General features: G+C 41.2%; 1 protein-coding gene across 1 annotated transcript in view; it reads right to left on the bottom strand.

Annotated features, from left to right (window-relative positions):
- LOC118904098 (patched domain-containing protein 4) overlaps positions 1-13,642 on the bottom strand; it is a 189,883-nt gene extending 176,241 nt beyond the window's left edge. Inside the window, exon 1 of the mRNA XM_036869867.1 lies at positions 13,217-13,642. Within this exon, the coding sequence (XP_036725762.1) occupies positions 13,217-13,642 (426 nt within the window). The remainder of the gene's footprint in view (positions 1-13,216) is intronic.
- Between the last annotated feature and the right edge of the window lie 2,293 nt (positions 13,643-15,935).

The raw sequence follows: 15,935 nt of genomic DNA, 5'->3' as shown, positions 1-15,935 counted from the left end.
GAAATTCTTTAATATGATGTTTTTAAAACTCAATATGGGACAATTAAAAAGCCAAATAGTTAATTCACTTGATCCTTCATTCATTCAACACATATTTCTTTATCTCCTACTACGTGCTTATCGAAGGAATGGGCTAACAATGAACAGTATTAATGAATGGTTACAAAGTGGTAAACACTGACCATCTCAGGATATGAAGGAATTTAGGTTATCTTGATGGAAATCAAGGAGCTAATAACAACTTAATAAGAATTGAAAGTCTATTTCAAGTCCTAGTATTATACATCTTTGAGCTATCAAGATTTATTATCTTTGGCCCTATCACCATAATAATAAATATTTACCATGTACCTACAGGTTTTCTTATTAATCTCCTGGCAGAAATGTGTTAAGAAACAATGCCTTTTAAAGTGTCAAGGGACATATTTTCCCAATGACTGGCAATCCAGGACATCTTTGGAGCAGAGCAAATTGATTAAGACATCATATTTCTGGCCAATCAATATCAGATTAGGGAATTACAGGAGAGAATGAAGTTGTTTATTTTAGCTACAGAGCTCCTATGGAGGCAACTTACCTGGCAGGGAAATGGTACTGTGATTGCTTACGTCAGGGCAAATGCTCTCTTTCTGAGACCCCAGACTAAGCCTTGAAGTGGAGGTTCAAAGGAAGTGGTATTATTCCCTTGTCCTCTCATCCTATGAATCCGCAAAGGAGCTCGGTAGGATGGGGGGATCTTTTTCTGGTCTAAGGTCCCTCAGTGTTTCTCAATCTGGTTATTCACTGGAATCATACAAAGAGCTTAAGAAAATACCAATTCTCAGGCCCTTTCTCCAGAGCTTCTGATTCAATTGGTCTGGGGAGGGACCAGGCATCATATAATTGGAAAGTTCCTGAAGTGTTCCTTTTGAGAATCATGGAACTATACCAGGTGAAAAGCAGTAAAAATTACTTTGTAATAGGATAAGCCACAAGGTACCCTTAGAAGCTTACTCTTGGATGTGGTCCTTAACAAAGCAATTTACAGCATTTTGGAGTTGATCTATAAATAAATCAGGTCCTTCTAATTTCTATCCAAGGTTTTTCTTGGGACACCTGCTCCCCTGGAACTTGTTGACCTATATTTGTATCTTGCTTTCATAAGTTCATATACTTATGAAAATGACATTTTAAATCACATAAGAAAATGCTCTTTTCCTTCAGCTTCTGTTGACAAGCCAGAATATTTTCCATTTGTCTGTTAAGGATTGTGGAAATCAGCTCCAAAAACACTGTCCTAGATATACTCTCAAGATAACAATAAATGAACAATTAAGTAAATTATGCCACAGTCACTTGCCAGACTTCTGAGCTACCAAAAAACAATTATTTAAATTCTTATAAAAAAATGAAAATAAATCGGATCAAAAAAGACATGCACTCTATATAACAACTGTGTACTTTATAGTTAAAGACTGGAAATAAATTGTTTATAGAATTGGTGAGTGGGATTGTGAGTGATTTTTCACTTGGTGTTGTTATGATGTTGGATTTAGATTAAAAATTGTTACAATTTATTAAGAAACCACTAAGTGCCTGAAAGTTTTAAAATCTGTAGAGTGGATATTAATAATACTTTTAATGTAACATAAAAGATATTAATAATGCTTTTTTTTAACACAGAAAAACTGAGGGGCAAAGATGTTAAATAACATGTCTAAGGCCATACATCTAATAAATGATAAAATTAGATTCAAACATAGATTTATTTCCTTTTCACTACCCTCTTCATCATTATTTTATAATTTTAAAAGAGGGGCTCAATCAATAAGAGACTCCCCTATCTCAACCCATTAAAAACTAGGACCTACCTCAGTAAAAAACATCTGTTGCTTTAGGCTAAATGGGCCGCACTGTCAATGCTTATAACCTTAACATCATCAATAACTTCAGGGTTCAGAGCTGAGGCAAAGAAGGGAAGTAAAAATCTTATGTCAATTTAGTTATCAATTACCAAAACATTCTTCTATCAGGAAGAAGACTAGTAGGATAACATCAGTTTATAAACAACTTTTTGGGATAAATTAACTAAAAATATAAGTGAACATTGTTTAGCAAGAGACACACTGATAAGATGTGATTAGTTAATAAAAATGTCTAAAAAAAAAAAAATGTCTAAAAGCCTAGAAAGGATCCAATTCCTTAAAAATAATCCCCAAGGTAACAATGGTTGAATAGAATGTACTGATAATAAAAGTCAAGCAGCTAGTACCAGTTTTGTGTGCTATTCCCTTAGAGAGATATGCTCAACTACGAAAAGGGGTCATTAAACTAGTGCAGCCCTTGAGCTTCTCACTCCCCGCTGGGAGCTTAGCAGGGTGCCTGTCTCCAGGGGCACTTTGTGGTGACCCACTGGCCCTGACCTCGTGCTCCATTACTCAGGCTTTGCCTCACCCACCCCAGGAATTTGCCCTAGAGAAATCATTCCCCAAATTGCATTGTGCAGGAAGACCTGGATCCTGGGGAAGGAGAAATGACAAGCTAGACTTTTCTCACATTTCTTTTAAACTAGAAATGTGAACAGGAGAAAAAAAAAGAGCATGTGTACATATATGCATGTACAAGATATATAAATTTACAAAAAAATACTGATTAAAATATACACAGGCATGGTGATTCCTCAGTTTACAAATAAAAGGTGTCTTGCAGGTAAATTACAAACCAGAAAGGTTTTCAATGTAGTGATGGGTGACTGGTTACCAATATTTAGAATTATTTTTGACGGTAATTTTAGCAGTTCTGTTCAAGTGTTCTGTTAAAAGACTGCTATTTTTCTGAGTGGAACATATGTCAGGAGAGCAGGATAAAAGCCTAATAAAAACATATCTATTATTTTTTAAAAAGCTTTATAATCTTGAAGGAAAATAAGATGGGTTCTAAATAGCCCATATTCTTATTATGCTGTTGCACAAACGTTTAAGAGCGTGCTTCATCTTTGATTTTAATGCCACATTCCATACATGGAAAGGGTAACCAATCCTGTCTACGGGTTTAGCTTTTGGCTTGCTAATATTCTCATCCTACAAATTTTCACTAATCTGCCACATCATCTATTTCCTCCCTCCCTCCCTTCCTTCCTTCCTTCCTGAAGTAGGACTTCTGTTCTTCTTCACTTCTTTAGCCAATTCCCTTTGTTTTAAGAAATTAATTTCTCTCTCTACCATGACATGAATAGAAATGATAAAATCTTTTACTTTACGTTTCATGACCTCTAGTATTTTTGCTTATGGTGCTCTGAGTCCTACTACATTTAACATGGGTAGCTAAATAAATATCCCTCTCTCCAATCTAATGATTCTCAAACTTGAGTAACTGATGGACACTTTTTTTCATCAAGTAAAAAATTTCTTCTCAAACTATAGTATTGACCTAAATTATTTTACTTATGATAAACTGCTGTTTTAATATAGATATGGTTCTGGCTAATGTGGTCAGTTTCTCTTTTTTTTCTTTTTTAAATTTTTAAAAATTGAGATTAGAATTGACTTATCACATTGTATTAGTTTTAGGTGTACAACATAAGGATTTGATATATATGTATATTGCAAATGATTACCGTGATAAGTTTAATTAACATCCCTCTTTTAGCAACCTTCAAATATACAATACAGCATTGCTAACTATAGTCATTATGCTGTACATTGTATCCCCAGGACTTATCTTACAACTTACTTTCTTTAGTTACATTTCTATTTATGTATAAATATTTTTCATAGATAAAATATAAAACAAAAGAATCTTCTAAATGAAACATTTATCCAGTGCAGTCTTTCATTTCACTAGCAAATAAACACTTGGAACTACTAAAACAATTAATGTAACTTGGGTTTCCTAAGGCCAGAGTATCCATAGGAGGTCATATCAAGAGGAACTTAAATTTCATTTGCTGGAATCCCCACTTGAATAAGACAGAAATTCTGGCCTCTGAAAAAACTTTAACCCATGCATTTCCTGGAGTCTTTAGAATGTCTTTATTATTTCCCAAATTGGCCTTTACGGTCTGTCTCTTTGGCCCCCTGGCTGATGGCCACTCTTGTGCGTTAGAACTGGTGCTGGTCCCCTGACATTCTGAAGTCTGTTCTTGGGTCTTCGGATGTGATTCTTTGAATTCCCATCATGCTACGTTGCCAGATAAAATACAGGATGCCCAGTTAAATCTGAATTTCAGATAAGCAAAGAATGCAATATTTAGAACATACTTATACTAAAAAAAATTTTTTTTGTTTACCCAAAATTCAAATTTAACCGGGTGTCCTGTATTTTTATTTGCTAAATCTGGTAATCCTACCAGGTGTTCGAGCTGTCTCTCTGCAGGCTTTCCCGAGCTGAAGTCACATGTGTGCTGTGTGTAGGTGGGGGAAAGAATCTCTCTCTCTCTCTTCCTCTTCTGGTGGCCCTTTGTTTCCTAAGCCCAAATGCAATCCTTCTTGTGGCACTTGTATCTCAGGACCACGCATAGAAACAGCTTTCAGTGTCTTTCTGTGGCCATCTTTCTTTAGGGTTTAGGCACAGCCTTGGAACAGCAGGCTGGCTGGGATGGACTTTTTTCCTGTCCCCTTGCAATTTCCCCCAAGGGCTTGTTCCACAACCTCCCCTGTACTGGGGCTGGCTCCACACAGGCAAATCAATGTATGTAGTGAAAGCTACCAGCCCTACTAGGTTCATTAGGCACATACAGTTATATTTTAGCAAAGACTTGCTAAAAGTCTATAATACAAGTTAGACTGTGATTAAGGGAACTGCCTCTTCAAAGTACCTCTAAAGTGTATAAAAGTGCTTTCTACCTTTGGAAGCACTTAGAGAAGCTCCATGGAAAAAGCAACTTTTAAGAGATGTGAATTTGACAGTGTGAAAGAAATTCCAAGCAAAAGGAACAGTATGAATGAAGGTAAGAAAACAGGAAGGTTCAGGGTGGGTTTGCTTCAGTTTGGTTGCAGCATAAGATGTACTGCAATCTGAAACTTCAAGTAAAGTTGGAGCCCTGGTCAAGAAAAGTTCTCAGTGGCTATGGTCAGGAGTTGATCATTTCTTCTCCAGGCAATGGGAAACTCTAGCAGGATCTGGTCAGAGGAAAATGTAATCAAGAGATGCAGATGATCCTGTTATACAAGCTAGGTTCCAAGTGTGAGAAATTATGTGAGAGAGATTAGATTATTGCCTAGATAAAATAGGTAAGAGGTAATGAAAGCCCAGAGAGACAGTGAGAAAGAAACGAAAAAAATTTGAAAAGGAGACCTTGGTCTTCAACCTTGATAATCCATTATAATCATCAGAGGAGATTTAAAAAATTTCAGTGTCCATGCCACCTCCTGACTGAGTCAGAATCTCTGGAGATGAGATCCACACATCAGTATTTTTAAAGCTCCTCTCATGATTCCTACACTCAGCCAAGACTGAACACCTCTACTGCAGAACAGAGGTCCTCATACAGCTGCAGGAGTCAGAAGCACTTGTGGGACCTAACCCCTAGTTTCAGTAGATCTGGATTGAGGTCCAGGAATGTGCATTTCTAGCAAGTTCCTAGGCAGTGGGGATGCTCTTGGTGTAAGGGCCACTGTGGCATAGAATGAATTAGCTCTTACTGTTTACATGTCTCGCCTGGGTAGGGGTGGTGGGAAAGGAAGAGTTAATCATAGGTGACTGAGATTCTGAGCCCGAGTTAATGACAGAACAGAGATGCCATTCAAAGAGTTACAGACCTGGAAGAAAATTGGTGTTTGGCTTGAATGAGCATATTGAGAGAACACACCATGAAAAAAAGACTTTCATGGGAATAATTATAAATATGGGAGTAGTAAGGGGAGTGAACCAGTAAGAGGTAGAGAACCATCAGAGATGTAAGACGAGAATCAGAATGTCACAGAAGCCCAGAGGGCAGAAAGAGGTCAAGGCTAGCTCTATTGAAAATGACAAAAATATACAAACTCTAAGATATTTCCAGACCCAGTGAACACTGAAACCAAGGTCCCACAGTCTCCTTAACTGTTCTTTACTGTCCTTAGCAAAGACTGGTCACATTCAGAATGATGATCCTGGAGGCAGCACAAGCTCTTTGGTGCAAAAATCAGAAGGATCTACACCCCTCATATTCTACTTCCTCAGGAAATAGCAATGACTACCATAGGATAGAAAGATTTTCAGCTTTGAGGTCTGAAACAAAAAGGGCTTTTCATCTAATCAAGTGTTCACAAGAAAATCAATTAACCAATTTTAGACAAGGGCAGAATATCACTGCTCAAAGAGTTAAACCGCCAGCACTTGTTAAGAATTTACAAAGAACCAGGTGCTGTTCTCAGTGCTTTAAGGACCAGAGGCATCAGCATCACCTGGGAGCTTGCTAGAAACGAAGAATCCCACTCCATCCCAGACCTAGTGAATCAGAATCTGCATTTCTATCAAGCTCCCCAGTTGACAATTAGAATTTGAGAAGCCCTGCTTTAAGTATCATAAACTCATTTAACCCATATAATGATGGGAAGTCAGGGCTACGATTGAAGGAACTGAGTTACAAAGAAGTTAAAACATTTGTACAAAATCATAGAGCTAATGGAACAGAGTAAAGATGTAAAACTAGACCATCTAGCTCCATAGATCCTAATCAAAATTGTGTTATACCAACTCTCAAGAAATTCTCAACACAGCCCTTAGCACCTTCACCATTACATTTTACTTCCATCCACAGTGGCTTTCGTTTAGTGTATCTAAGGTACCACATCCTCCCCTTCATACTCTTGCTTCTACCATCTAACCCCACCATCTAACCCAGATCTTAGCTCACAGTTACTTCCTCAAGGAAGTCACTTCTAAGAGCCCAAGACTTGGTCTACTACTCTTACAGCACCAGGCAATTTTCCTCTAGGATAATCTGTAATAATAAATTTATTTGATTTTTGTCTTTTTTACTAGACTCAAGCTCCTGGAGGGTCACGCACCACATCTGTTTTGTTCCTCACTCAATCTCCAGCGTCCAACACAGGGCCTGACACAGAGCAGACACTTGGAGTACATTACGTTAGTTAGTGTATATGAATGACTTTTGAGTCTACTGTACGTCTTACCCACGTTAGTATGACCCGCAGTAACAATCAGAACTGCACATTCTCTCTCTCCACGTAATAAAGAGACCTGGTGAGGTGACAGAACATACCTGAATGTTCAAAGGGCAGAAAGAACTTTGAGGCCGAGCCCTAAATGTCCAGGCAAGCCTCCATCTACCTTGAACACGTGGAGCTGCTTTCAGACCCTCCTAAAGCTATAAGAACCCTTGAAACACGTTTCTGTCTTCCAGAACCTGAGCCATCCTCTGCCTTCAGCCTTTGAGACAGCAGAGGGAAGTAAGAGTGGCACAGATGAAGCCTCTCCTCGTAGGGAGGGCAGCTCTGAAGGGAAAACATCGGCTGTTCCAACACAAATCCCGTAACTAAACAGACCCATTCATTTTAAGTGCTGCTCATCAGGTACCTTTCAGAGGCCCTGAATTCCCCCTGAATTACAGTGAATGAGCCTTGATTTCAATGAATGGCTGTGCCATAATAATCCTGTCCGAGAAAGGCATGGATTGCAAAGCCACTTTAAAAATACACTCCACTCTAATTTTATGTTTCATTTTCCCCAAATACCCTTGTGCCTATGTATAGTTCCTATACCTTGTGTTCTCATATAATATTAAGACGATTAGGCTAATGAGGGCTTAATGTTGCTACTATTGTAAAATAACTGCAAAGGGGTTTGAGAAAAAACGTTGCTGATTTTTTTTCTTAAAGAGATGGTTAGATTTAATTTCAACATTTTTGGAAATTATTGAACGACAGTAATCAGCTTTAAGCTCAACCAGGTGACAGGCCCAACTACAGATGATAAGGATGAACATTTCCTTAATGTCACAGAAGAATCCTAGAGCTTGAAGCCCATACTGGAGATGGGACTTATCCGATGTCACACAGCTGGTCTTTACAGAACTGGGGTCAGAACTCAGGTCTCCTGAATATTTCTCAATTTAGTCTGCATTGTATTATCCCATGCTATCTCATCAATTCTTTTTTCCTGATGCCAGTTTAAGACAGAAGTACTCAAGCCTGCCTGGCACATAAGCCCCTGGCTCAGAACCATGGGTCACCTGACAGGCTTCCCACACTCAGTTGATCCTGGAGTCTCACCTTAATTTGTTCTGAGTTGATGTGAAATAATATTAAAGGTGAAATCATGTGCCAGTGAGGAATTTATTAAACTCTTTGTGGCACATTCCATGATAGTCAGATGGTAGGAGTCTGCCCAAATTGGAAGCTTTACTCCCTTGCGGGTGAATAAGGGAAGTGAAGCTTCACTGCACCTTCATCTGGGCTGGTCTCCTGAGTGAGCAAGGGGACTGGTGTAAAAGAGCAGCAGTGGTTTCAGCAGGGATTTGAGATGGCTTGGGAATTACGGCCCTAGTTCTTCCTTAACACAAAGGGCTGTTGTCACAGAGAATAGTGCAGAATGTACAGGGACCTGATATAGTACCGTGGTTAAGAATATAAACTTCAGTGCCAGACAGACCTGGATTTCAATCCCAATTCCAACATGTACTACCTTGGGGACCTCTTAGAAGTCACTTGACCTCCTGGTCTTTAGGTTTAGATTCCCAACTTATAGAAGGGGAATAAAAATATTCTTCCCGATTCATAAGCTTGTAAAAATGACATGCTGTGTATAAAACACCACATCGGTTAGGACACAAACTGAACATTCAATAAGGTAGCAATTTTTTCCCCTTATTAAGAGAGAGAATCAGGAGTGTAAACTTTAATCTAAATATAAGAGAAGACCCTGACACAGCTGTCTTTTGAGGTTTTAGAATGAATTAGGGAAAGAAGTCTGTGGAATAACTTTTCCTGGAAATCTCTGAAAGTAATGCTGGTCTTTACTTTCCATGTTGGCTTAAGTTGCTCTCCCATTGAGATTGGAACTAATTAATGGCAACAGCCTCGAAATTAGGAAGATGTACTCAAAATGTGCCCAAAGAAACACTCTTTTAAGAAGCAGGAAAATCTATCTTTGTTCCTCTTCTTAAATGTGGTACGTTGCAGCACATACACTTCACTTAAACATCTGTTTAGAGGTGTGTATTAATGGAATTTAATGGGGAGGACAGGCTGCAGGGGAAGCAAATATGCTTCATTTGTTTCTCACCATTTGCCATGGACCACATTTCCCTGTTTCTTCTTTACTTGGCCTTTTTCAGTGGTAAAAATTAAGAACTAGGGACATATGGAAATTGTTACTTTCTTGGAACTAGCAGATGGAAACGTGAGGTTATCATGGCCTACCTAAGAAGCAGGGAAATATTGCCTGTAACCACTTGAGCCCCCTGAGTTATAATGACAATATTTCTTGGAGTCCAGAGCAATCCTTGCTTAAGGGTTTTGAGTGCCTGTCTCATTTTAATCAAGAGACTGGTTCCAACAATATGTTATATGTTTAATTTCAAAATTCAGTCTGGCTGCACTGTATTGACTTATACAATATGTATGTTTAAATAAGTAGAAAAAATGGTCCCCGAATTACCAGGGTCAAAAAATTTATAGAAATCTGGAGAGTGTAGAGAATACCTTTAAAGTAAAAGCACATCATAGAATTTGAAAAGCGATGATAACTTTGCAATGTTACAGTACAAATGAACAAGTTAATCAACAGACTGGTCAGTGATGTAAATACTGTCTGCATAGAACTGGGTTGGGGTGGGGGTTTGTGAATAGTACAGAAGGAATGTAAGACTTGACCTCTGTGCTTACTCAGGGATATAATAACGTAAAGATTATAATGACAGGCACAATTGTAGAGTTCATATTATATAGGTGTAGGAATTTCAGATTCTGGTGTCTTTTCTACACAGCTTTTGAAAATGTGTGTATGTCTCATTTCTTCTGTAGTATTCTAAGCTGACTGCTCCTTTTTTCGTATCAGCTTTATCTGAGCCTCTCTTTGGAATTCCATACCAGCAACTTTTTGTGTCCCTGCTTGTCTGGATCACCTTGTCAAGATAATCATGTTTATCAGAAGTCTAAACCTTTCTGTGCTCAGAACTACTTGGGTGTCTTAATAATATTTGGAAGATGCCCTTCCAATTGTCATAACTAAGATTTCTGGCCGCTCCTTTCTGTCAATCAGTGTTTATACATCTTCAGACTACCTCCAGGCTCTGACCTACTGCTTCTTTTATGTCAAGAGATTGCCAATTCCTACTCACACTGTCCAGCCCCTGTCATTTATTTTGCATTTTTCCTTAACTATTGATTCTCTGCCCACGAACAGCATTATCTAGCACTAAAATTTTCCACAGTGGCCTGAGTTGGGAAGATCGGTGACCCAAGTATGACAGAGGAAAGCAACATTAATTAGAGGGCCAAAAACTGTGTATATAAAAATTTCTCTCAAATCTCATACAACAGAAGTTCTCAAACTTTATTGTGGGTCAGGATTCTAGGGACACTCTTTGAGTATCACTGTCACACATGAATTAAAATCATTTCCAGATCACATATGATCAAAACAAAAGCCCATCTCACTTTGCTCTGTGCCAGGAAGTTCTTCACCTGAAAGGCCTTGCAGACTCTTTGATAGGATTCTAGGTATCCCTGGAATTCCACCAATTATATTTTATATTACATTAGCATGTGTGATATTATATCTGGATGCTTGAGAGGGACCATTACTCTCAGAAGATTAGCAAATAATTCATTTACCCAAAAATAGCTTATGGACCCCACTGACAGCATGCAAAGAGAGTCAAGCCAATGCATTTGAGGAGACATTGATATTAGAATGTAGCAGAAGAAGAGCTTTACAGATTAGAGAGCCAGTGTATATGTAATTCTCCTGTTCTTGTTATGGTTAGTAGAATAATTCCACTAGTACTACATGGCCCTTTGTAATCAATTACTCCATTCTTTGATTATCCACTGACTCCGATCAATATGCAGATCAACCAACCAATCAGCCAGAAAGTTTAGACAGAGCACCTATTATAGGCCTAGCCTAGTGGACCCAAAGATTGCAGAGTTCCTGCTTGCAGGTAACTCAGGGTGAGGACCCTGACTTCTACGATTAAGCCCCATTAGGGTAAGAACCTTGCTTCTCTTGCTCCAGACTGTCTGTGCCTAGAATAGCACCCAGTAAATCACAGGAACACAACCAATCATTATTAAAGGAGTGAATTAGAGACCTCAGGGGTTTGTATTGTAAATGTCATAATGATATTGCCGGATAAACAAAATGCCCACAGTGGTTGACTGGACAAAGCCCTTACACCTGGAGAGTACTGCTGACTCAAGGAAATAAGGGATTTAACTAAGACTGCATATTAATAAACTGCAAACTTGCTTCAATAGGGAAAACAAACTGAAGTTTAAATATGTCACAGTTTCAAAATCTTTCTTTACACCAGATGTTAGCACAGGACTCAGTTAAAAGACTGTAGGTGAAGATCACCTTTTCACTGCATCCTTTTCTTGAGCAAGCAATAATGTTGATGGCAAAGGATTCAGGAAACGGAATGCATGCAACCCAACCACATACATTCATCATGCTCCTTTCAATAAGTGTGAGGTAGGCAAGCCCTTACCTAGATTTCAAGCTGATGAATCATCTGTCTAGTTTCACTAAACCCCAAGGGACTGCTCCTCTGAACAAGGGGCTGAAACCCTGTCAGCCTCTGGATACATTTAAACAAGGACAGTATGTTAAAAGGAAGCAGGTTATGGGATTTCCTGAGGAATCCTTAGTTTCTTAGTGCATTAAATCCTCCTTCAATTCAGGAAAAACAGCCTTTTTATCTCAAAAATCCTGAGAAACGTATTTTTAAAATTGTGTACAGACGCTGTATCAAATAAATAAATAGAAATATTAGTAATTTTCTATGTTTGGCCACCCATTCATTGAAACTGGGGTCCCTCCTATTCCATGATCTCCCCAGAAGCACACACACACCCTCATACACATTAGAAGAAAGAAAATTCCTTCTTCTTGGGAAACACCTGTCTCGGGAATTCTTGGCTGTGCAGCCTCTGAGCATGCACAGGGTCGAGCATACAAATGGTGCAGTGACTCTTTTGGAAGTCACATTTGTCCCTGAAACTTCAGTCACCTGGAGACTGTATGCCTCATTGCCTGCAGCAGCTCAAACCTGACAGTGTGGAATGAATTTAGAAATCTCATCTGAGCAACAAAATCTGAATTGAGAGTTTAAACAGTAACATCTATATAATGCCAAAATTATCATTCATGGCACCTTTTGCTGACTGTGGATTTTTTTCTTTTGCTATTGGGCTGTTATAATAATCTTGCTCTGGTTTGGATCGTGTGTGTGTGTGAGTGTGTGAGTGTGTGTGTGTGTGAAAGGAAGATAACAGGACTCAGTTAACTAGTACATCAGTTAGCCGCACATTTCTATTTTCACACATAGAAAATTTCTGCTGCTTTTGCTGTGAGAACACACATACACATAATTCCTGGAATCCTTACCCCATTCATACCCACTGTTTTCAGACACACACTCACAGGGCAGCGAAGCACAAACTCCCTACATGTCAAAATCAAGCCAGGTTGAAGATGTAAATAGGTGGATATGGCACCAGGTGGATGTGTAATCAGTAATAAGAAATACATCGAGCCCCGTAATGAAAAGAAATCCCCCAAATTGTTCAGGATTCCCCCTCCCCCTTCCATTCACTGATTTATTAACCCTGAACAAAGATGTAATTGCAGGGTCTCAGAAACAACTTTTTTTTTTTTTTCACTTTTGGCATTTGTTTCGTTTGGCTTTGAATTTCTTAGTATCTAGTCATGCCATTTATTGCCTGTTTTCTTCACTCAGTTGCCCATCGTTTCTCCCCCCCCAACCCCCAAAATGAAAGAAGCATCAGCTTCTGAGTCTTAAGGATGAGACCTCTGCATTTTCTTTGCTTGTTTAGGGCAAGAAATGAAGTGCTGCCTCTTTAACTGGCAGAAGCATGCAGGAGAAGCATACCTTTAATTTAGTGTTGGGATACCTCACTTGCACCCTGGCTGTTGTCTTATTGGAGACGGCAGCCTGCCTGAGATCCTCTAGCACTGAAATAATATCATCCAGCACGCATTTCTTATCCTGATTTCTCAACACACACAGATGGGAAAAAGTATAATTATAGCCCTTGTGGTTCACCTTCATTTCCAGCACGGCTCGGTGGGTCTGCAGGATCCCCTCAGCCTGGAGCAAAATATTGTCCCCGGGTGGGGAGAGGAGGATCACCCTGCCATACCTCCCGGGGGTGTGTAAGTCCGAATAGAGCTGGCTTTTGGACTGGTCCAGGGGGAAAAGGCTGCTGGCCAGGCTGCGCTCGATCTTGGCCAGGCTGTGGCTGGGAGCGACCAGGCGCTCCAGGTCGCCCTCGGGCTGGAAGCGGTTGAGCGCGCTGAGGCCGAAGGTGATGGTCAGGACTGCGGGCACGGTGAGGAAAAAGACCGGGTGCCGGCTCACGCACAAGCCCAGCCTGTGGCAGAACGACTGGAGCCCTCTGCGAAGCACCTGCCGCAGCATCCTCCACCAAATCCAGCTCGCAGGCGCTCCCGGCCGTCTTAAAAAGCACATGTGACATGTGTAAGCGCCGGGCTACCCCCCCGTCTCCCCCGTCCCACCCGCTCCGGGTCTGCCCCTCGCCCCACCGCCGCCGCCGCCTTCCCGCCCCCTCCGCGCTCACCCCTCACCACTCCACCCGGTCTTTCCCCGGCCCCACCTCCACGCGCTCCTACTACTCTTTCAAACACTGCAGCAAGTTGCAGCAGGGCGGGCAGGTACCCACCGCGCGCGCGGGGGCGGGCGGCGGGCGCTGCGGGGGCCCTCTGGCCCACCCCTCCCCGGCCTCCCCACGCCCCGGCCGCCTCCCGCGCCCCCTCTCACCGCATGAGCGGCGATCCCGCGGTCTAGCCCTTCATCCCGGTGCTGCAGTCCCACGGCCTCCCTCGCTGGAGGTGGTTCCGTGCGGAGCGTCCCACAGATGTGGATTTCCTCTCCGTCCTGGTGGGGTTCGGCGCCTAACTGGAACCATGTGGCTCGGTGTTGTAAGAAGCAGACATGTGCCCCACGAGGTGGGGCGGGAGGAGGGAGAAGAGAAGGGAGGGAGCGGGGGATGCAGGGGGGGCGGCAGCTAAGCTTTTCGTTTTTTAGGAGGCTGACAGTTATTTTTAGAGTTTTGTTTTCCCTCTTCGCTCCCCGCTGGAGTGAATGGAAGAGGAGATGGTGAAGGCGCCGCTGGCCCATTGGAGCGGTGGCGATTAGAGCCTAAGAAGGGGGTTGGGGGCGGGGGGCGTGGAGGGAGGGACTCGAGGGCTTTTGGCGGAGGCAGCCTTTTCGCCTTTCCGGATTCCCTGTGCTCTCTAATTCAGCTTGTCGGCCCAAGAAAAGGAGCAGAGAGGATGATGCTGCATTTTTAACACACCACAAAGCATGCAAAGGATTTCCTTGCAGCGTCTTCCACGCTGTCATTCCCCAGACTGGACGGCTGCAGCCGAGGCTGCGAGAGACCCCATATATTGGCGGTGCGTTGGGCTCTAGGGATCCTTCCTTGCTCTGGTGATTGGAGAAGAGGCATTTGCCAATAGCAGTCGCCTGTGGCTTAGGGTGTGTGTGTGTGTGTGTGTGTGTGTGTGTGTGTGTGTGTGTGTGTGTGTGTGTGTGTGTGTGTGTGTTGGAAGTAAAGATCCACGGACAATATGTGGTTTCTCATAAAATATTACATTCACTTTCTGTACTTTTGAAGTTTATGACCAAAAGTTCTTAAGGCTTGTTTCAATCTCCTTCCCCCATTTTCCCTTCCACCCCTCATCCCTGAGAACCTGAGAACCTCCATTTTCTCGTGGGAGTGGAACTCCAGAAACAAACGTCTGGGGACACCCATGACAAAATCTTTGAATAAAGAAGGCGAGATAGGTAGGGGGAAACACATTGGAGTCAACTAATGTATGAAACAGAGTCACCTTCACCACATGGTAAAGAAAACTCCCACCAGGTGCAGTTCCTCCCTCCATACCCAACAGTGTGAAGGTGAAGAACCCTTACCTGCAAATCAGATCAATTTCAAAAACTTTAATATTAAAAAGTGTGTGTATTGTTATTTTCTACCTATTGGGGCTCTCACAAATTCACGTTCCAAAAAGAACATGAAGGAATTTTGAGGCCAAATTCTAAAGTTTGATTGTGAACAGGAGATCTACTTTCCAAAGTTTCTGTTCTTTTTGTATTGCCCTAATAGAGAAGATTGAGTTTCAAGAGATGATTCCACTCACACTCTCTTAATCACAATGAAAGGGCCCATCCTTCATTAGATGCTTAAGAGATGTACCCATCAATGTATACAAACAAGCCAAAGGACTTATCCGCTTAATTGATGCCTTTATTTTTGCTAATGGTTCAGTTCTTCAGTTAAGAGACCAATGAGACAACAGACAGCTCAGAAACAGGGTCAATGCTAAAGGTGGTGTTGTTCATAAAATTAAAGAAAAATCTTAGCCTTTTAAAATGGAAAGTGTTTTTGGTGACCATTCAGCTTGAATTCCTACCCAGGGCAGAAATACCTTCTGTAATATCCCCGATGGTTCTCTATCCAGCCCCAAGCTGCAAAATTCTCACATCTAAAAACTCACTAATTTTTCCAGAAATCATTCTGTTGTTAGACAGAGTTTCCTATCTGTTCTCACAACATTCATGGACTAGTTCTCCCTCTCCTTCACCAGGAAGAGTCCCCTTTGCCTCCAACTGTCGCTTCATGTAATGTATTCCGTTAGTGCCACGTGATGGGAAATTGTTTTTGGCTATGCAACAAAGAGGAAATGTGTCTGTCATCCATTTTCTACATCCTCTTCATTATATTAAGTATATTTGGCCG

Source organism: Balaenoptera musculus, chromosome 11, assembly GCF_009873245.2.
Source record: "Balaenoptera musculus isolate JJ_BM4_2016_0621 chromosome 11, mBalMus1.pri.v3, whole genome shotgun sequence".
Classification (NCBI taxonomy): domain Eukaryota; kingdom Metazoa; phylum Chordata; class Mammalia; order Artiodactyla; family Balaenopteridae; genus Balaenoptera; species Balaenoptera musculus.
This window is presented reverse-complemented; position numbering and strand designations above follow the sequence as displayed.